This window comes from Dermacentor albipictus, chromosome 10, assembly GCF_038994185.2.
Source record: "Dermacentor albipictus isolate Rhodes 1998 colony chromosome 10, USDA_Dalb.pri_finalv2, whole genome shotgun sequence".
NCBI lineage: Eukaryota > Metazoa > Arthropoda > Arachnida > Ixodida > Ixodidae > Dermacentor > Dermacentor albipictus.
The window spans coordinates 11610268-11631567 of NC_091830.1; the positions used below are offsets into that span (position 1 = coordinate 11610268).

At 47.9% G+C, this 21300-nt stretch overlaps 2 protein-coding genes across 11 annotated transcripts in view; one reads left to right on the forward strand and one right to left on the reverse strand.

Annotated features, from left to right (window-relative positions):
• The window catches only part of LOC135917927 (uncharacterized), a 166889-nt gene that overhangs the window by 134700 nt on the left and 10889 nt on the right, over positions 1 to 21300 (forward strand). For 9 of the 10 annotated variants that reach the window (XM_070528118.1, XM_070528116.1, XM_070528115.1 and 6 more), the window contains one exon: positions 20759 to 21092. The gene's annotated coding sequence lies outside the window, so the exon portion shown is untranslated. The remainder of the gene's footprint in view (positions 1 to 20758; positions 21093 to 21300) is intronic. The other variant, XM_070528121.1, reaches the window with a different exon arrangement.
• On the reverse strand, positions 1268 to 8358 carry LOC139050664 (uncharacterized). Its single transcript, XM_070527259.1, has 2 exons — positions 6955 to 8358; positions 1268 to 1435 (listed from the first exon to the last, which is right to left on the reverse strand). Exons 1-2 carry the CDS (start codon positions 8275 to 8277, stop codon positions 1370 to 1372), a joined length of 1389 nt encoding a protein of 462 aa, XP_070383360.1. The 5' UTR covers positions 8278 to 8358; the 3' UTR covers positions 1268 to 1369.

Sequence of the window (21300 nt, forward strand, 5' to 3'; positions counted from 1 at the left end):
TTATTTATGGATGAACATCTTTTTATTTAAATAGGAAGTAGAGAAAACGCCGCCGAAAGTGAAGAAGAATTCCGTGGGTGTTGAATGGCGCTTCTACAGCTATCAGTCTAACCTTTTGACGTAGCCACTTCTCTGCTATGCTTATGTGGGTGTTTTTCTAACCTTCCGCGGTGGGCGCAGTACGTCTAGAAACGCAGCGTCCTGCGCTCTACGCGGTTGTACGGCACTGGCAGCCACGCATCGTTACGCAACTTTCCAAGTAAAGATACGAGTCTCTTTTGGCACTTAACTTGGTAGAGCAATAAACGAGGGATCCCAAAGAGCTCTTATTGTTCCGCAAATATATATTTCTCTGTATTTCTCCAGAGAAAATTTTAAAAACGCTGCTAGAAATCCTTATTTTACACTTTCGCTTGTTTACTTGTTCTTGCCAGTGTTCTTCCTGCGCTTCTTTCCTGCACGAGTCCACTTGATGTGGTTCCTTGTTTGTCAATAAAGGAGATGTCTATCTCGCAGGCGTATACCTGTGAAATACACGTTATTTCATTTTTCCTTTCCGGGTTTACGTGTTCTTATGGCGAACGGTGGGCATTATTCACATTTGCCCTAGCAAAAGTAGCCTCCCCCCCCCCCACTCATTTGTACAGAAATGTTACCTTGGGTTGGCCCCCCCACTCCCGAAAAGAAATCTTGGGTACGTGCCTGATGTTGGTTGAGTGCTTACTTAACCACTTCTGCTGCCAATCATTTCTACTCTATTGGGAGTATAGTTCCGCCACATTTTTTTGAACATTCAGAATCTTAAAAGGCAGCAGTATAGAATATCTATATCTTTAAATTATTCATTGAGTTTGGTCGCGCTTATAACAAACATGTACTCCATGCACGGCTCTCTAACAGTACCTCGGATATGAAAACGTCAACTATATGACATGTCTACGAACTAGGCAGGCATATGTATATCCAGTTTAAGAGTACGTGCCTGTTGTAAGATAAAATCGGAAACACTAAAGGAAGTGAACCCTCTATGTCAAAGAGAGAAAACTCCCAGACGTCTAGCGTATGAAATCTTCCATTGAAAGTATTTCAAAGAACTTTGCACATATATTTCGAACTTGTAGCAACGGGCCAATCACAAGTGTCAAGTTGCGTGCAGTAAGATTCCAGCCTCACTATTTCACAAATAAATTAAGTCCTGTTGCATTCGATGCCCATCATGATTCTGCAAATGGTACATGAAGAGGTCGAGCACTTGCCTGGGGCCTGCGAAGGGTAGTTAAGAAACCATACGTCCGAGCCGCTAAAGAGCGGCGGCACAAACAGCACGGGGTGGCGACGGGTCCCGTTCTGCTCCTCCGCAGCCGCTGCGTCACCCTGCCGTCCATGTGGCACCCTGTCCACTTCCAGGACGTAACCGTCGTCCGTGGTGGCGTAGCTGATTTCGCAGGGGTAGTCGAGAGAGAGAGAAACTTTTATTTATAAACGATTTACGTGCAGTGGTCGGAGACCCTTTAGTCCAAGGCCCCGCTGGCCTCGGCCGCCCGCTTGACCTGTGTTATGTAGGACTGTTGTCCCGCCAGGTCTGAGCTGGTTAGCTGTGCCTCCCATTGCTCCATTGTGTGGTGTGTTTTATCAAACGGGTGTGATTCACAATCCCAAGTAATGTGTTGTAGTGTTGGTATGCCTCCGCACCACGGGCAGTCGGGCCTGTAGCGAGTGGGGAACATGGCATTCTGTAATTTAAGGTGGGGGAATACCCCAGTCTGAATTTTGCGCCAGCTGGCGGCTTCCTCTCCACTGAGTTGTGGATGAGGGGGAGGGTACTTTTTTCTAGTTGCACGCTGATGAGCGAGAATCTCCCGGGCATTCGTTGGATAGGGGTCATTGCAGTGGCTACCTGGGACCGTGCCAGTCGAGTCGGCCCGGTTAATAATACCTCGGGCTAGCGAATCGGCCAGTTCGTTCCCCTCAAGGCCTGTATGACCTGGACACCATAGGATCCGGTGATGATGGGCGAATTTCGTCGGTATTATTGAGTGACATGTTTTGGTCACGTGGCCCTTGAGAAAAAGGCGACATGCTTCTTGTGAATCTGTTATTATGGTGACGCTCTTTTGCGTGCGTTCCGCGTGAGCGAGGGCCATTGCCACGGCGAAAGTTTCGGCAGCCGCGGGAGTACCTGCCCTAACGGAAGCCGTAAATGGTTGCCGTGCTTTCGTGTCGATGATTGCCACTGCGTACCTCCTGATGTTCATTTGGGCATCACTGGCGTTCGAGTGCACGTTCGAATACGCGGCTGCGTCTGTGTATATTGTGTTGTACGTGGGATTATTTTCATACATTGTTCTAATATGTTGTACACGTGCTTTTCGCCTTGCTTTATTGTATTCAGGGTGCATGTTTTTGGGTATGGGTGCGACTGTTATTCGAGCTCGTGTTGAGGGTGGTAGTGGTAATAACTGTTCGCTGATAAATTGTGGGTGTGGGGAAATACGTACCCTTGTCAGTAGGGCCCGTCCTGCGTGAGTGTAGCTCAAGCGTTCCCTCTGGGAGATTAGTGTGGCTTGTTTTAGTTCTTCGAATGTGTTGTGTACTCCTAAGGCTAGCAGGCGATCTGTGGGCGTCCCCTTGGGTAGTCCGAGGGCCGCTTTATATGCTGATCTTATTATAATGTCGACCTGCCTTTCCTCCTCGCGACTAAGGAAGTGGTAGGGCAGGCCGTACGTGACTCGGCTTATTACTAGTGCTTGGACGAGCCTCAGCGTGTCGTGTTCTTGCATGCCCACTTTCCTATAAGTTACACGACGGATCATTTGCGCAATGTTATTTGCGGTGGTTTTCAATGTTTTGATGGTGTGGGATGCGTTTCCGCTGCTTTGGAGCCAGAAACCCATAATACGCATCGCCTTAACTTCTTGGACCGTGTGTCCTTCCACAACGATGTTGACAGGCCCGTTGGATATGTAGCCCCTCGAGTGTACCCGAATGACCTGCGATTTTTCGGGGGCACATTTGAGGCCACTACTCCTCGAGAATTTGTCTACTTCCTCGGCTGCTTGCTGTAGCACTTGTTCTTTGTGTCCCATAGAGCCCCTTGCTGCCCATAGCGTTATGTCGTCTGCGTACAGTGTGTAACCCAAATCGGGGATTTGGTCCAGCTGTCGCGCCAGGCGACACATCGCCATATTGAACAGCAAAGGTGAGATTATTGCCCCTTGGGGTGTTCCTCTACTGGGCATATTGAACTTTTGGGAAGTGATTTGACCGATTCCTATCGTGGCGGTGCGGTTGGCGAGAAAAGCCCGCACGTAGTTGTACGTTCGTTCTCCACATCCCGTCAATTCGAGTTCCTCCAATATTGTTTTGTGCGAAACGTTATCAAATGCGCCCTTGAGGTCTAGTGCGAGCACTAGCCTTTCCTCTCCGCGGGCGATGTTAGCTATAACTTCTTCTCTGATCAGTAAGAATGCGTCTTGACAGGATAGCCCCGTACGGAACCCTATCATGGTGTTTGGAAACCATCTTATTTCTTCGAGGTACCGCTGCAGTCTTGTTTGTACTACTCGTTCGTACAGTTTACCCAGGCAGGACGTGAGAGAAATGGGCCTCAGAGCGCCTATTGAGGGGGTCTTTTTAGGTTTGGGGATCATGATAATTTTAGCGTGTTTCCATTCCGGGGGCAATTGGCCTTTGAGCCAGCTCTCGCCGTTGAATACTTCTGTGATTTTAGTCAGGACTCCAGCGTCCAGGTTCCGAAGCATCGCGTTCGTGATGGCATCAGGGCCAGGAGCCGAGTTTTTGGCGGCTGCTTGAGCTGCCTCAAAGACTTCTGCATATGTGAAAGGTTCATCTAATTTGGAATTCGCCTTTCCAAGGTATGGTCGCGTCTCGTTTGGGGCGTCTGTGTTTAATGGTGGTCCTATGTATCGTTCTTTCAGTTTCTCTAGTAGTTCCGCGTCTGTGCCTGGAAAACTGTCCGATATGATTTGGAGTCGTTTGTTGTTTTCCGTGCGTGTGCTATCCGGGTCAAGCATTCCACTAAGTATGCGCCACGCGCCAGCCGTTCCCAAGGTCCCCGAGAGGGACCCGCAGAACGTAGCCCAATCGTTTTTCGCTAATTCGTCAGCGTGTCGTTGCGCCTCCTCCGCCAGAAGTGTTATGCGGGCACGTAGCTGTTTGTTAAGGCGTTGCTTTTTCCAACGCTTAACTAATCTGTGTCTTTCGTCCCACAAGTTTACTAGGTGGGAATCGACCACGGGGGCGTCCGACGTACGCTCGATGGTTTTGGTAGTGTCCTTGTGTGTTGACTGGATGAGTTTTGTCCATTCTTGTATGTTGTCGGGAGTCGTTGCTGTGTCCAGGTTCCGTTGGAGCTCCCTGTATTTTGACCAGTCGGTTAATTTCGTTGTGCCAATCGTTCTACGTAATTTGGGGGTCGAGAGTGAAATACGAATCAGATCATGATCACTTCCCAAGTTTTCGTTTAGCGATGTCCACTGTGCGTCTTTGATGTTTAGCGTGTACGCGCGATCGGGTGTTGTGTCCCTGCTCACGCTGTTACCTGTGCGTGTGGGCGTGCCTATGTGGTTTGCTGTCTGCATCCCGAGGTTCTCAACCGATTGCTCAAGTAGGGCTCCTTTAGGGGATGTGGACGCGTAGCCCCACATTGTATGTGGCGCGTTGAAATCGCCTAATATCACCGTCCTGTCCTTGGTTCCCGCTATGGTCTTAGTGTCCGATAAAATTTGGGGTAGGTCCAGACCTTTGCTTTTAGGAGGGCTGTAAATGTTTGTTATGATGCTGTGTGCTTTGCCTCTTTTCCGCGGTAGCACGCTGATAGTTACGGAATTTGTTTCCCCGGTACGTTGGGGGAGGAATATCATTTGTGCCGTGATTGTCTTGCTCACCAGCGTGGCAACTTTAGGACTTTGGGGGTCGCTCAGAACATAATAGCCCTGTAGTCGTGCCGGTTTGGGCCCAACCTCCTGAAGGCATATTATGTCCGGAGCTACCTGAGAGCTTTTAATAAATTGCTGGAGGGCTGCCGCCTTTCTAGCGAAGGATCGGCAGTTCCATTGCCAGATCTCTAATCGTTCCGGGTTGTTTGGTTTTGTTTTATCTTTAAGTGTAGTAGCCATGGTTCCCACTCGTTATTTATGCTTTTGACATCTCGGTGTCCGAGCCGTCCGTATCAATTATGCGGTGGGCCGTCTTGGTCTTGGCCGATCCGGCGCCGACTGCTATGGCGCGTTTCTTAGTGGTTGTGGTTTTGGCTGCGGTCTTTAGCTGCTCCGTCACTTGTTGTTTGTGCTTCTCGAATTCTACCAGCATTTGTGATTGGAAATCGAGGAGTTTCTGATTCACAAGGGTTATCATCTCTTGCATTAGTGATTTAGAGGTTTCTGCCAATAATAGTTGGATTTGGGCCATTGCGGGTGGCGCTTCGGTATTCGGTGTTTGTGGTGTTGGTGATTTTGGTTCACTACGTGCGAGAGTGTTCGTATATGAGGTGATTTGCGTCGGTTCTGTGGCCGATTGTCTACGATCTGATTCAACGAGAAGTTGCTCCAGCTGGGCATCAGCAACACCTTCAGCGAGCTCGCCGAGGCTCTGCTGGGTACGCAAACCGCGAGACTCAGAGGCAACCCTACGGGACGAGCGCTCCTGAGGAGGTTGGGTCGGGATACGAGCGGACTGGCAGACAGATACGCGGACGTACCGGACCACCTCAGAAAAACCATTAATGTGGGACCACTGCCAAAAAATATGGATCCCAACTTACACGAAAACAGGCGAAATGCTAGGGCCGAATATGTTGAGAGAACGCTAGCCCAGCTAGACAATACAGTATACACGGACGCCGCCGTATATCCACACGGAAGAGAACGCGTAGCCGCGACGGTAGTGGTTAATAGGGAAGGAAACCCGATCACGTATGCCACAGCAAAGGTCGCTGGCACAGCGGAGGCCGAGGAGATTGCCGTAGCGCTGGCGGCAGCGGAAGGTTATAGAACAGGCCGATCTCTCAACATACTGACGGACTCAAAAGAGGTGTGCAGAAACTACACGAGAGGCAGAATCAGCAAAACTGCCCTCAGAATACTCAGCGGAGCCACCTCCGCCGAGAAGGAAAAGCCCCGACACAAACTAATCTGGATCCCGGGTCACGTAGGCATAGTGGGGAACGAAAGGGCAGACAGCCTAGCTCGAGGTGAAGCGTTCCGAGCTGGGTGGTCGAATGCCCCGGAGACCCACCTACAGGCTTGCGAGGGGGGATACGCAGAGACCCTAAACTTACATAGAGGAACTAGAATTAGATATCCGCCACCACACAAAGACCTCTCAAAGGAGGAAGCGACCAGCTGGCGCAGACTGCAGACAAACTCCTTCCCCAACTTACACGTGCTTAATAAGATGTTTCCGACGCAATACAGGGCCACCTGCCCTTGGTGCGGTGCCAAACCTACACTTTACCACATCACCTGGGAGTGCGAACGCAACAAAGCATTCCACAAAGACGAACACCCGAGTGCGGAGCAATGGGAGAGTCGGCTCACCAGCAGCGAGCTCACGGCCCAAAGGGCCCTAGTGCAGCACGCGAGCGATGCAGCGCGACTCAGTGGAGCCCTGGAATAGGGGCCCACCCTTGCTGAAGAGAAGTCTCCAGTCGCCAGCGCCAAGAAGATGAAGACGACGGAGACCTCATAACCGCGAAACTCTCGAAAGACTCAAAAGTTTTCCCTCCCTCCCTCCCTCAAGCTGTTGTATTTTTCGTGTGAGGCGTTCCTCTAACTCCTTAATTTTCTCGTCGGATCGCTGTCGTTTGCGTTCCTCGTCTCGAAGTTGTGCGCGTAGCTGAGCGTTTTCCTGTTTAAGTATTTCATAACCGGTATCTCGCTGTGTGTTTGGTGTGTGTTGTGAAGCATTGGGAGATACAACCGTGGCCCAGCTCACCTGAGGCTTTTGTGACTGCTGGTGCTGCGGGGGCACTGGCGCTTGTGCGGCCCTGGTCAGCTCCCTGGATGGGCTCCTACTTCTTTTGCCGTTAGGAGATGTGGATTTGTGGCGATGGCTCTCTTCCTCGTTCTCTGAGCTGAACCATCGCAGTTTCTTCTGGCCCACTCGCTCTCGTGAGCGGGACTGACGATTGGTGTTCTTGGAACGAATGTTCTTTAGTTTCTGTGGACACTGGTTGCTGCCAGTCTCGTGGCCTGCCGCCCCGCACACGGCGCATTTGAGCACACACTCGTGTCCAAGGGCGGGGGGATCCTTCAGGCCGCATTTTTTGCAGATGTTGATCGGGTGGGGGCACACATCCGGTCGGTGTCCCGCTTGGAAACATTCCGTGCATATTTGAACAGTGGGCTTGTATGGATGGAGTCGCATCTCTCCTCCCATGTAATAAATACATTTGGGAAGGGAGCCACCGGTGAACGTGATGAGCGCCGTGGATGACTTGCCTAGCATCCGAGCTCGTTCGATTTGAACTCCGTGTGTCCGTACTCGCATGTTGGCTAGTAAATGTTCCATGGGTGTGTCCGCTGGAATGCCATGAACCACACCTCGATAGCAGTTGTCGGGGTCAGCAACGTATGTGTTGAATTGGTGCACGCGTCCGCTCAATTCGAGTAGCGTGATGCGGCGGAGTACGTTGGCCACTTCCGTGCTGCTCACCGATAGAATTATAATGTTCGATCCGGGGCGAGTGCGGAGGATGAAATCCATTCCTGTGATTCTCTCTCGCTTCACGGGTCCATCTTGAGTTCGACAGAGATGGTCTTGGATTGGTTGGCTTGCCTTGAGAATGGCACTCGCCAAGGTTGGTATTAGTATGTCTTTGATAGTTAATCCCTTTGTGGGACGCATGATGATTTTTACATCATCCTTTGGTAGTGATGGCAGAGGTTTGCGCTTTGGATGGTGGAAGCGATTTCCTTGGTTCTCAGCCACACCATATGGATGGTCGTCGCGTTCCCCTCTCGCGAAGTTTGCCTGACTAGGTGAGCCGCGTTGCTTCTGAGATGGGGTTTCCTTGCCTTTTTCGTTCTTCTTACGTAGTTTCTTAGCCCTTTGTGATTCCACAATGTGCCAACTACCGCCAGTGCGGTCGGCCTTTGTCTGGTCGGTTTCGGTGAGGTTCTTGTCGAACTCGTGTTCCATCTCAGTGGATGAAGATTGTTCGTTATAATCATTCAGTGATTGCCCTGAGGCGGAGCACATTGGTGCCGGTGTTGTGCCGGTAGCCGTCGTTGGCTCTTGAGATGCCTTCTCAGACATTTTCTCTATCGTTGAGGCGGCGGCGGTCTCATAGACCACGCCTAGGCGTAGCGAACGCCGTGCGTTTCTGTGAGCGTTCTTGCCGCGTTTGTTACCTGACGCAGCTGCGCCCGCTTCGGATCTTCAAACTTCGATATTAAGGTAAAAAATTCACCTACCGGTTTGAAAATGATGTCTGGGTGTAGATCTCGTCGAGTATAGTCCAATCGATATCTTGGCTGTTGTCCTACGGTCATTAGAACGGCGTAAATCGGGTTTCGGTGGAGCCGATGTGAGGCACGTCTGCTCCGTCTGGCCCCCACTGGCGTTCCTCGGGGTAGTCGAAGTATCTGATCAGCTCGCACTGCGATGAGGGTTGGGAGAGAGGAAATCGTGCAGCAACAATCTACGACGACGCTCATTGTAAGCAACAGCAGGAGTGAGCGAACGAGTGAGAGACTGAACGAGAGGGCTAGAGAGAGCCAGGCAGAGAGAGAGAGTGAGAGGAAGCGAACGAACGTGCGCTTTTTCTGCCGAAGCAGAACACCGACCACTGAGCATAGGCCACCAATCACGAGAACGGCCGAAAGAGCTCAAATAAAAACGCTTCATTTTAAAATATATTTAACACAATACTAGATTTGTGACCTCCTTGTGCTCACAGAGATACACAGCGTGGAAAATAATTGCTGTGCCAGGACTTAAACAAAGGTAATGCAACTCGCACAGTAATAAATGATGCGTATGGTCAAAATGCACTTGACGGCATTTCGGTGCTTTTAGATTTTTTGGGCTGTATTTCTGAATATTTGCAGCGCAAGAATTTGTCAGTACCTTGAACCGCGACTAGCCCAACGCCAAACCACTCCGAGTTGCGCAAGGTGGGCAGCTTACCTGGAGGCCAGACCAGTAATCAAGTTATTAAACCCGCAAAGCCAGCCAAGTCGTAATGAAGGAACTCTTAAAAGAATGATTTGTTCAGATGCATGCCAAAAGCGGAAAGGCTATAAATACGCGACCACTTGCACCACTTCCGTGCAATTTGGTTATTAGCAGAGAAAGCCGAATTTCATTGATTGTATGAAGCGAAGTTCTGATTGATGGCCCCTCGAAAAATGAGAAATGTGGAAAATCACTGAGACTGGCGGGCAACATTTGCAAATCCCTAACTATTCATATAAAATTTACAGGATAGCTGTGTAAACTGCGCATGTTTGATCAACAGAAGAGTAGGGATGTAATGTGAGTTTACAACATACGTTAAAGTGTCTCAATGCTGACGAGCGTTTCGCGAAGCTCCCGCGCTACAAGTAAGGGGATGTTTCAGAGCCGTGTGCAACACACCAGTACGGTCCACATTAGATGTCCCCACAGGTGCAGTTTATAATACTTGGATATTGAGATGACTTGTCCTCTGGCTTAGAGGAAGTCATAAATGGTGCGCTAGAGGCTGCCACACATTCGCTTCAGGGAACGTATACACGCACCGAATACGACTTTGAAGTGGAGAAGCTTCGTGCAATTCGTCGCCGTGCAGAGCGAAGATACAGGCGCATGAAGTCTGTACATGATTTGGGGTTGGCCGGAAGGACTCAAAAGAAAATTCAGCGTCGCATGGACAAGCGTGCATCGCAAAGAAGGATGTCATTCTACGAGTCATTGGATCCATGAGAACCTTTGTCTCACACATGGAGAACTGTTCGTGGTCTCCGTGGAACCCCTCAGCAGCGCCACCCTTTTAAGTCTTTGGCCCTTCACCAATAATGCAGCGAGATTGACATCGCGGAAGCTTTCTGCAGGAGGATTGCTGGCGAAACTAGTTCCGCTGGAACATCGACACTCCACCACTCACCGATTTCACGCGACCCCCGCATGGACATTCCTTTCTTCGTGGACGAACTCGAAGCTGCACTTGCCTTGTGCACGCGTTAATCTTCACCAGGACTCGACGGTATAACCGACCGTGCCCTATGTAATCTTGGCGAAGATGCTCAGAAAGTGCTCCTTCTCTTGTTCAGCAGCTCCTGGCAGACTGGTACGGCTCCCCAAGAATGGATGACCAGTCACCTAATTCCGCTGCCCAAGCTTGGCAAGTCGCCTGTAGACATTGCATCATACCGACCAATTGCGCTTGCCAGTTGCATCGGAAAACTAATGGAGAGGATGGTTCTAGCATGGCTAGACTGGCACGTCGAACATTTCCAGGTATATCCAAATGCAGTGGCCGGTTTCAGGCGTGGCCATTATTTCATAGACAACGTTATCGACTTGCTGACGTACGTCGAACACCAGAAGTCCCGCAAAAAAATTATCTGTTGCCCTGTTTCTGGTTGTTAAAAAAGCGTACGATAACGTAACGCACGGGGCGATGTTCAACACGTTAGATGCAGTAGGACTTGGCGGCAAGGTCTATTTCTGGATAAGTAGCTATTTGCATAAGAGATCCTTTTTCGTACTTACCGAGGATGGCCCGACCTCCCACCATTACAGTAACCGTAGGGTGCCTCAGGGCAGAGTACTGAGCCCAACGCTCTTCAGTATAGCACTCACTGGACTCGCCGACATCCTGCCGTGCACCGTTAAGCTCTCCATCTATGCAGACGACATTCGCATTTGGACGTCGGGTGTGACACGACCGGAGCTTCGCGCGCGGCTTCAGAAGGCAGCCACTTCGACATCATCCTACCTTCGAGAACAAGAAGTTCATATATCATGTGAAAAGTGTGGAGTGGTGGCGTTTACCAGGAAATCAATGTCTCAATACGTGATATCCGTCGACAGACAACTGTTCTTATACAGCACAAGTCACAAATTCTCGGGGGTGGTCATTCACAGAAATCTCTCTTGGACCCCTCATGTGAATTATGTTAGAAAACGCTTGACAGGAATTTGCCATATGTTTAATTTCCTAGCAGGAAAGACCTGGGGAGTGCCAACACAATCTATGCTGCAACTGTACAATGTCCTCTTTATTGGATTCCTGCGGTACAGCTTACCGGTCGTGTCCAACCCCTGCAGAACTAACCTGAATATAATCTAAAGCATCCAAGCCCTCAAGATATACCATGGTCTACCGCGGAGTGCGTCAATGACTGAAGTTATTGCAGTCGCTCAAGATTCCACTCTTAGAACACACATTACCATTGAAACAATGCGTGTGCACATGAGACACTTCGCTCGAACCCCTACTCACCACCTCGCAAGTCTCCCAGTAGATAGGCCCCACACGAGATTCAGTGCTACTGTCTTCACGCACCGGGCCTCTCTCAGGCCAGGTTATGCACCTGCAGCGAGATCTTCTATTCCTCCATGGTGTGTGAGCCATACTCAATTAAACCTTACAATTCCAGGCCTTCATGAAACGTCTAACTTGCCGTCATCAGCATTAAATCAACTAACTTTATTTCTCTTCTACGAGAAATACAGTGACTGCACACACGTTTATACTTATGGATCAACTACATCAACCAGTTCCGGTGGCGCTGTAGTTATACCAACAATGAGAATAACCCAGTGGTTCAAGACTTCCCATGTCACCACATCTACAGCTGCAGAGCTCGCGGCTCTGCAGTTGCTGACTCCGAGACTGCATAATCGAAGGGTCCCACTGATTATCTATTTTGTAATTAAATCTCATTACACTTGGTGGAGGTTCCTGGATTACATTACACATTCCTATTGCACAGTGCATCGCATTTTCCAGGCCCACCAATGGGACACATCAGACGTTGTTCTTTGGCGCTGGGTGCCGTGCACATTTTCCAGCTAAGTTTTCATTTTTCATGGGGATTGGCGTTCCAGAAATCACAGTTGGCACCGTCGGGCTGTCATCGACGTGGATGTGCGGCCCACGCGTGGTGGATTAGGTTTCCACAACCGAGCAGCGCGTTTGCCTGCAAAAGCCAGGACGCCAATGGCCGTCACTTGGCACTCAATCGCTTTTGCCGTATCCAGAGCAGCGTTCTGACTTCCGCTGCTGCATGTCATGAGCCTTGTGCGCAAACGCATTAGCTTTCTTACTGAGCAGCGGTGTTCGTATGCAGTGCCGCGGTGCATGCACTCGTATCAGTGGAACGGAGATGAACGTGAAACTAAATCGATATAATACTTTACTGTGGCGCCCATTATTGTCAACAGTTTTCATTCGACCTCGTCTCCTGTCTGCTATGTATACGCTGCCGGGCTCAGTCTTATCGCGCTAAAATCTAAAGTTCCTTCAGCGCAATGATACACCTTGCTATCGCTTTCGCTGGAAATGCCAATATTTATCGCTGCAGCAATTATACGACCCCCCAGGTGAGCTTTCGACGTCCCGTGATGTTCCGTGTATCTTTAACTATATGTATGCTATAACTTTCTTTATGCTACATGTGCAAAATAGATGCTCAGCAATTCATCCGCCAACATTGCTGAGATCAGGTCTTAAGTTCTTGACTGAATTATTACTCAGGTTTCTTCAGAGTGCCGCGCTCAAACAGTCATGAAACGTTTCTTCGAGGTTTCCACTTTTTGAATCACTGAAGTGCATCGGGCGAACCAGCAAGACTATGAAGATGGCATGCATAAAGATAGTGTTCTGGTGTCTAAAGCATGATGGGATGTGTAATGCTTTTGGACGGGTAAGGGTTAATTGACATCACTAACAAGTAAAACGTTTCAAATAATGAAATATAGATGTCATTCTTTGGTTATGCTTTTGTTGTTAATGAAACAACATGTATAAAAATCACAGGGTCTCTTAAGATCTCTCTTAAGAGGTGAACGTCAAAAGCCTACTCTTCCTCCTCTTATCATTCGCCTCTTTCTCGTTGCCTCTTCTCTTTCTCTTCTTTCTTTTAGTCATTGCTGCTCACTATTAGGAATTTTTAGTCGTTTGTGTACAACTGTGGTCATACAAGCCGTTGCTGGACATGTTTGTCATATCGCAGTCATTAGTATTCATTACAAGCGACTTCGGTCATTATTAGTCATTACTGGTCATTACTAAGTATCTTTAGCCAATTCTCATGAATTGTAGTGTTACAAGTTGTCATTAGATATATTAGTCATTTCGTAGTTACTAGCAGTCATTATTAGTCATTACTGCTCACTGCTAAGCATGCTTAATCATTTGTAATCAATTGTGGTCCTTACAAGCCGTCGTTGGACATGTTGGTCATATCATAGCCATCAGTAGTCATTACAAATCAGTTCAGTCATTATTAGTCATTACTTGTCATTACTAAGCATTTTAGCCATTTGTAATCAATTGTGGTCAGTACAAGCCGTCGTTAGACATATTGGTCATTTCGTAATCATTAGCAGTGACTTTAGTCATTACTATTCATCACTAGACATTTCTCGTCGTTTCTAATCAGTTGTGATACCTAAAAGCACAGCCTTCAAGATTGCCTACATATCTTTGTAGCAGCAATGAGCTTTGGGTTTGTTTTCATAAACCGGCGTTCCCGAATTTTGTCAACGTTGGCGCGTCCTGGGAACTCGGAAGTCCTTAACACAAAAATATCCCAAATACAGGCATGTAGCCAACTCGTATTTTCGACGCCAACCCCTTATAAGTAGCCCAATTTGGCTGTCGGTAGTCCAATCTCTCAAACCTGCCCATAATTGCTATCGCAATAAAAGGCTTTTTGGTGCAATAGGTTCCCGTTGAAATTGGCGAATTAGGCAGTTCAATCATCGCCGTCTTACGGGAGTCATCCGGGCCTGTAGATCCAGTTCATCTTCGGCGGTGTAGCAGGTCCAAGTCGAAGCCCAGGCGATGAACGCCGCCAAGATGGGTGCAAGGCGCCGAATAGCAGCCATGGTCGAATCTCCTGTCCAGAAGATTCTGCAACAGGATTTATAGGCCCTCACGTATACGACGCAGTGACCCTTTCCAATAATGCGCACATGTGGGTGCCATCGTCGGCTGCATTTCCAGAGGAGCGCAGATCCGGAAGCATTCGACATGTGTACTATGCCGTACCGCACACGGTTCTTCTCGACATCTACAGCTGATACGCCGTGAATAATTTGGGTTTTCCGCATTGCTTATGAACTCTGTCTGCACTCTATGTGTGCGCGCTGTAACCACCTCATACGTTGGTGACATTCGCTACATACGCACTCATACATTCATCGGAGCTTTAGCCCCCGATCGGCGTTCGGCAACGTGATCTGTTGCAGAAATCTGTCGAAATTTGCGGTGAAATAGCCGCTTTAAATTTTTTTGAAGGCTGCGTCACTCAGTAGTTTCCGGCTCCTGCAGATGTCTGTGCTCTGCTTCAATTCTTTAAGGCAAACTACTCTGCACCTCTCTCAATCCACCACCTAATAAAGCGTCACCCGGAGGCTGAATTGCTCTTAGCGAAGCAATGTGCAACGAAACGCAATGCATTTCTGCTGATATATTTGCAACATATCTGCAACGACACGAGTAGCACGTGTACAGAACATATCAGCCTATGCATAACACATGACAAACTCAGAATTCATTAAGTTTGAACACGTGACAAAGTAAAGGATTCATAAAGACATTGAAGCGCTGGTGTTTACCACATTAAAACACAAGTGCTCAAGGCAGCCCGGTCAATGATGCCCAGTCACAGCCGTCTGCACTCACTATGTATCGCACACCTGTGAAATGAGCGTGGAACCAGTTTGAGTTAGTGTACTCATGAATGAGGATGCCCTTCTATGGCGCCAGGCGGTCGATGCTGCGCACGTCTGACGGCCACTAATTAGCGTGGAATGCGAGAGTCAGTATTTTAATAGCACGTAACCGACGAAGTAGGCACATGGTTCTTATTAGACTTTTCCGCGCACAAAGACCGGACGTCGAACGAAGAAGGGACACACAACATGCGCAAACTTCAACTGGCTTTTAGTGTGACAGCGACATATATATACGCTTCCACAATCAGGAAAAAAACAGGAATGCAAGAAAACAAACAAAAACACGCGCGAGAACTGCAAAGCCACATGTGTCGAAGAAACCAAAACTTGTCACTGTTATACCTTTTCATCATCCAGAAACCTCACTTCCTTATCGCTCAATGCTACAGACGGGGCACTCACACACCTCTGATCATGACGAAGAATTTATCTGGCCTTGACTATCTCCCATGGCTAACCGATTTATGTGAGAAAATAATATCGTGTGCATCTGTTGAAGATAGGATAAGAACCATTGCATGACTTGCAGTGTTCTGCCATGTGGCCTTCGTTGCCTTGTTTTACCTTGCGGCGATGTTCTGATAGCCTGTCGTTTACGCATGGGCTGGTTTGGCCGATATAACACTTGCAGCACAACAAAGGAAACCGATACACTACGTCTTCTTTGCATGTAACGAACTTGCTTGATGCTTTATCATGCATTTTGGTGTCTCATTCTTAATTGAGCAGCTTTTCCTGCAAAGTCTTGGGGAGCCGAGAACATGACTTTGACGTCAGAGCGAGATCCTACCTGCTTTAGGTGATGTGAAATCTTATGGAAGTATGAAATGACCGTTTTATCTTTTCTTCTGTCTTCTTTGCTATTTCTGCGGCGCGTTGTGCAGTTTCCAGCCTTGCCTCATTTTTATTTTTGTGGTACATGCTTTCAGCGACTGCTACAACAAGCTGTTTTGGGAAACCTGCCTCTCTCAACCTCAATACCTGCGAGTGAAAACTTTGCTTCATTAGGTGATGATATGACTTTTCAAGCGCTTTCGACAAACCTAATTGCCAACATAATTATCCTATCTTTAACAGATGCACAATATTATTTTCTCACATAAATTGGTTAACCAGGGAGATGGTCGAGGCCAGAGAAATTCTTCGGCATGATCAGAGTTGTGAGTGCCCCGTCTATAGCAGTGAGTGATAAGGAAGTAAGGCTTCTGGATGGTGAAAAAGTATGACAGTGACAAATTTTGGTTTCTCCGGCACATGTGGCTATGAAGCTTTCGCACATGTTTTTGTTTGTTTTCTTGCGTTCCTGTTTTTTTTTCCTGATTGTGGAAGCGTTTATATCTTTCGCTGTCACAATAAAAGTCAGTTGACGTTTGCGCATGTTGTGTGTCTCTTCTTCGTTCATCGTCCTGTCTTTGTGTGCGCAAAAGTCTAATAAGAACCATGTACAGCCAACTCGCCCAAAACGTAGCGCTTTTGAAGTAGGTACGTGACCCACGATGCCATGGACAAGCGCGATATGCTCATTCTCCAACCCGTGAAGTCCGGACAGTTTAGGGACGTGCGTGGCCAAGCACACGAAGGCCTTCAGTGGCTACGTCCCTCTACGCTTCGGGATGAGCAGCCCTCACCAACGGAGGGAATAAAAGGCATACGCCAAAATTCCCCCGGATTCGGTCGTGTGGACGCCGTACATTCCTCCCAATTAAAAAAGTTGGAGTAGGACTGATTTCATTATTTGCTTTTCTCCAAAGCTTCCGGGACGTCCCGAAAGAAACAGTTCCGGTACTGCAGCCGAATTTTAGGGTGTAAATTTAAAGCAATTGAAGTTGTCGCACAATATTTTATGTCGGCGTCGGCGGAGTTGTCCGGCAGAGAAAATTTCCATATGTATCTAGGTATACCTATATGCCACGCCTTGCTATATGACACGCGGTATATACGGGTTATATTGCCCTAACATTCTATTACAAAAGTTGCTCATACCTTATTTTGCATTCTTGACAAACTTATTGTTCTGAAATTTGAGAATGACAGCCCACAAAGAAATGTCATGAAAGAAAATACAGGCAGCGCGTACTTTCTCAGACTTACATATTAAAACTGCGAAACAATGACAGAAACCTGAAAATGATGGCGATTTTTTTGGCACAGCTGTGCACTAACTCCGGGATCGGCGCATGCAAGAGCCCGAGTTTCTATGAGAAAGCTCGCCCTCGTACACAGCTTTCGCCGCCAGCGTTTCCCGGTAAACATTACGGTTACATAAGCTGCAGTTGCGCAGAAGCGTGAGAAGCAGTCAGGGATGTCTGAATGCTGTCGCGTTATACTCTTAAAAGCGAAACTTAAGCATCCTCCACGTTTTTTACAGATTATGCAAAATGTTCAAACGTAAAAACTGTCCCATTATTTGTACTTTTGGAAAGAGCGCAAATGCAAACGCCGACGAAAGGAAGAAAAAATCACCGACGATTACGATATGGTATGGTATGAAGGACTTTATTTAGGTCCTGAGGGATCAGTCTGGGTCTGATGCGGGCCACTCCCACGTCGAGACAGAGAGGCTGAGCCCCTCTGCCGCCTCACGGGCCCTCTGGACAGCCCTGAGTTGTTCCAACAGCACTTCACTGTACAGCGTCCGCTGCCACCACTGTTCGCCTCGAGGACCATCACCGGCCAATGCCAAGCAGCGCGAAAGCATGTGTTCTAAATCGAGAAAAGCCTCACGCTTACTACAATAGACTGAAACCCCGCAGTCCACCATCATCATCAGCAGCCTGGTTACGCCCACTGCAGGGCAAAGGCCTCTCCCATACTTCTCCAACAACCCCGGTCATGTACTAATTGTGGCCATGTCGTCCCTGCAAACTTCTTAGCCTCATCCGCCCACCTAAATTTCTGCCGCCCCCTGCTACGCTTCCCTTCCCTTGGAATCCAGTCCGTAACCCTTAATGACCATCGGTTATCTTCCCTCCTCATTACATGTCCTGCCCATGCCCATTTCTTTTTCTTGATTTCAACTAAGATGTCATTAACTCGCGTTTGTTCCCTCACCCAATCTGCTCTCTTCTTATCCCCTTAACGTTACACTCATCATTCTTCTTTCCATAGCTCGTTGCGTCGTCCTCAATTTGAGTAGAACCCTCTTCGTTACCCTCCAAAAGGGTTCTACTCAAATTGAGGACGACGCAACGAGCTATGGAAAGAAGAATTTAGAAAATACCAAAATTCCCCATGCATCTCTAGCATTGGTGCTGAGAAACGCAGTACAATCTCTAATTGTCTTTTTTTTTAAATAATAGCTACTTAACAAGCCCTTACCAGATGTCAAAATTTACGACGTCACGGGAAACTGGTAAGGCAGTATTGAGGCTACGTCGTCATTCGTTTTTGGTTTGTGCATAAATTCCTCCTTCCCAAGCCTCAACCCACAGGAAGAACGTAATCTAAGAGCGCAGCTTAATATTTGTTTCTATTCTTTCCCAGCAACTGTAGCTTGTGCGATAGTATAACAAAACTTTTTGATAAGCAAGCAACGTTCAAGCAGTGATGGAACAAATTATAGTGCCAGTAACGTCATGAGACAGGAATATGGGGCTTTGAATTACACAGGAAACAGGTGTATTTCGCATTCAACTTTAGATAAACAGGATCAAAGGACGTTATGAAGGTAATCTATTGCGGAGCTTAGACAACTGGCCGTCTGCTTGGGCATAAGACAACGAATGCCAAGTGAATAAAAACGCAGTATGAGGTTAACAAATATCCTAATAAAAAAGTGGCAGCATCACCTGCGAAGTGAAGCATTGATAGCAATATAGCAAATTATTAGGGCTTCAAGTGGTGGGCATCGAGGCTTCGAGCACAGATTCCGAGAGCGAAAGAAAGAAATGGCACCGAGTTGCCTCAAGTGCGCATGCGAAGATGCGTAGCATGGAACCAGTTATAAGGGATAGAGTAGGTCAGAATAGCGAGTCCAGATTAGCGTGGTTCAGGGAAAACCTATCGGGGCAGTGATGATAAAGGCCAAGGAACACGTGTGGAACACAGTGTTCCTTGGCACAGTGTTCCAATGTTATTGAGGGGAGTAATTGGCCTGCATCATGGATGGGGGGCAGGAATCGCTACGTGAACAGCAAAAGTTGTCAGGAAAAAATCAGGCAAGTTCCAGTGGACGCGTCGATCGCAGTGTGCAAGAGAGAGAGAGAAAGCAAGGACAGGAAAGCCAGGGATGTCAATCAGAAGATCACCCGGTTTGCTACCCTACACTGGGGGTGGGCGAAAGGGGAATACAAAGAGGAAAGAATGGAGAGAGTAAGCGCTGAGTGAGTGTAGGGGGATGCACCGGGACACTATAGAGGATCTCTTCGGTGCACTTCAAGTATTGTACTAGTGCACGAATCGCCTTTCGTGCCAGTGTCGGTTGTGGCCACGGTCCAAGTACCTCTGACTCGGAGTATGGTCTTGAGCCCAGTCGCTTTAAGGTTGCCCGCAGAGAGAGACGTTGTACATCGTAGCGAAGGCAGGTACACAATAAGTGCTCGATGGTCTCCTCACACCTGCGGGAGTCGCACACTGGGCTCTCGGCCATTCCCATACGATAGGAGCAGTGTTCAAGGTGCCAGTGGTGGAAAGGCGGAACCCGAAATTGAAGGGGCAGTGCTTGCAGTAAACATGAATATTTGGACACTAGCTAAAGCAACGAATTTAACAGCCGTTGACATAACCCGTGATGTGCACCGAGCAGGCCGTGACGGCGCTTTCTTTTTTGCGGGGTGGGATACATTCCTGGCATGGCCGGTAGCTTATTTTGGTAGGACCCAGGTATTCAATAAGTAGATTAAGTACTGGATGTGGTGACACACTAGCAAGAAGCAAAGTTAAAACACAAAGAGATAAGAAACGGCGCAGATAGATTAAGCACTGATGCGATTTGTTGCGTAAGTATGCAGGGTGGTCGTAAGCAGGATAATTAGCCGGGTATTCAAACTGAGCTGTAAGGCTACATGCTGCGCACTTCGGTGATTACAGTTGTGAGCTAGGTGCGGTCCACGGCTGTGAAAATCGTAAATGTAAACTGATTACAAATTTAGATTATTAGAGGCGCAAAGTGTGTTAGGCTCACTGCAACGATTTTCTTGTCCGCTAAATAAAATATAGTATTTCTAAGTGTATCGATGCACGTGTGGCAAAGTTTGGGCCAAATTTTCAAGCTTGCAATGCGCCAAAATTGTTGTTCAAAATGTTGTTCAATTTTATCGCTCTTGTTGCTTGGTAGGCGCAGTGATCGCTTTTGCCTGTTATAGAGATAGGCACTAGCTTCGAGAAAAAAAGAACTTTTGTGAGCTATAGCGCCATATTTCTCAATCCCTCTTGGTTAGCTCTTGACCGTAATGCCCTCCATTAAAACTTCTTTCTGAGCGAGTTGGTGCATACTTGACATAAAAACTGTTTACAGCGCAAACAAATGCAACCACAAAGTATAAGGGACAGGACACAAGCGCTGATCCTGTCCCTTATACTTTGTGGATGCATGTGCTTGCGCTGTAAACAGTTTTTATGTCACGTAATGCCCTACTTTTATTTTTTCTAAATTGCTGCTAAAGGCATTCACACTATAACTCTGGGACACATCCAAAACTACGGTTCTATCATAGCATGACATTTATGGATTGTTTGCAGTTTCCACGTTTGTTTCTTCTTTTCTAGCGATGTGTTCAAATCGAGGTCTCGCGAGCGAGAGATATCTGTGAATAAATGATGAGCCTCTTCTCTACCATGGAGTCACGCGATTGTCGCTTCGCGCACGGATCAACGACAGACGATGCCTCTGATTTCTCTTTTCCAGTGACGTCTTAGATCGGCAGACACACCTTCCACGCTCAAGCAACTGGGGACGCCAAACGGGAGGTCTGCTCACCGCTCTTCCCTCACGTTGAGCGCGAGTCCTTCGTGCACGTTCGAGCAGGTCGCAAGCCGTAAGCACAGTCAAATTAGAAAAAAAAAAGCCGCTGTCATCTGCAGCGCGCCACCGTTTCCATAGTCGCGGCCACACCAAGCACTGACAGCCGTAACATTCTGTTGAAGAACGGCGAAGGAATCGCGCCTAACTACGTCGTACTCTATTTTCGTTTATTGGAAAAGGAGCAATTAGGCCTGCGCCAACGTCATCTTTCATCCGTGTAAGTATAAATTAACAGGGGGAGCTTCTTCTGGTTGAGTCTTATCGAAATGTTCTTGATATCTTGTTTTAATATTGTTACGTGTATTCAAATAGAAAAAGAATACAGCTCTCAGGACCCAGCAATATAATATAAATGCCCTGTTAAAACATTCTGTGAGGCTTACGCCCCAACACGCAACATAAGAACGACGTAGTAGTATTAATGC

What these genes read in the sequence shown, in the direction of transcription:
- LOC139050664 (XM_070527259.1), bottom strand. Translation starts at nt 8,277, where the DNA reads ATGTCTGAGAAGGCATCTCAAGAGCCAACGACGGCTACCGGCACAACA. An exon ending in AGCAGTCACAAAAGCCTCAG is followed by an intron (nt 1,436 to 6,954) that starts GTGAGCTGGGCC and finishes CTGCGAAATCAG; the next exon opens with CTACGCCACCACGGACGACG.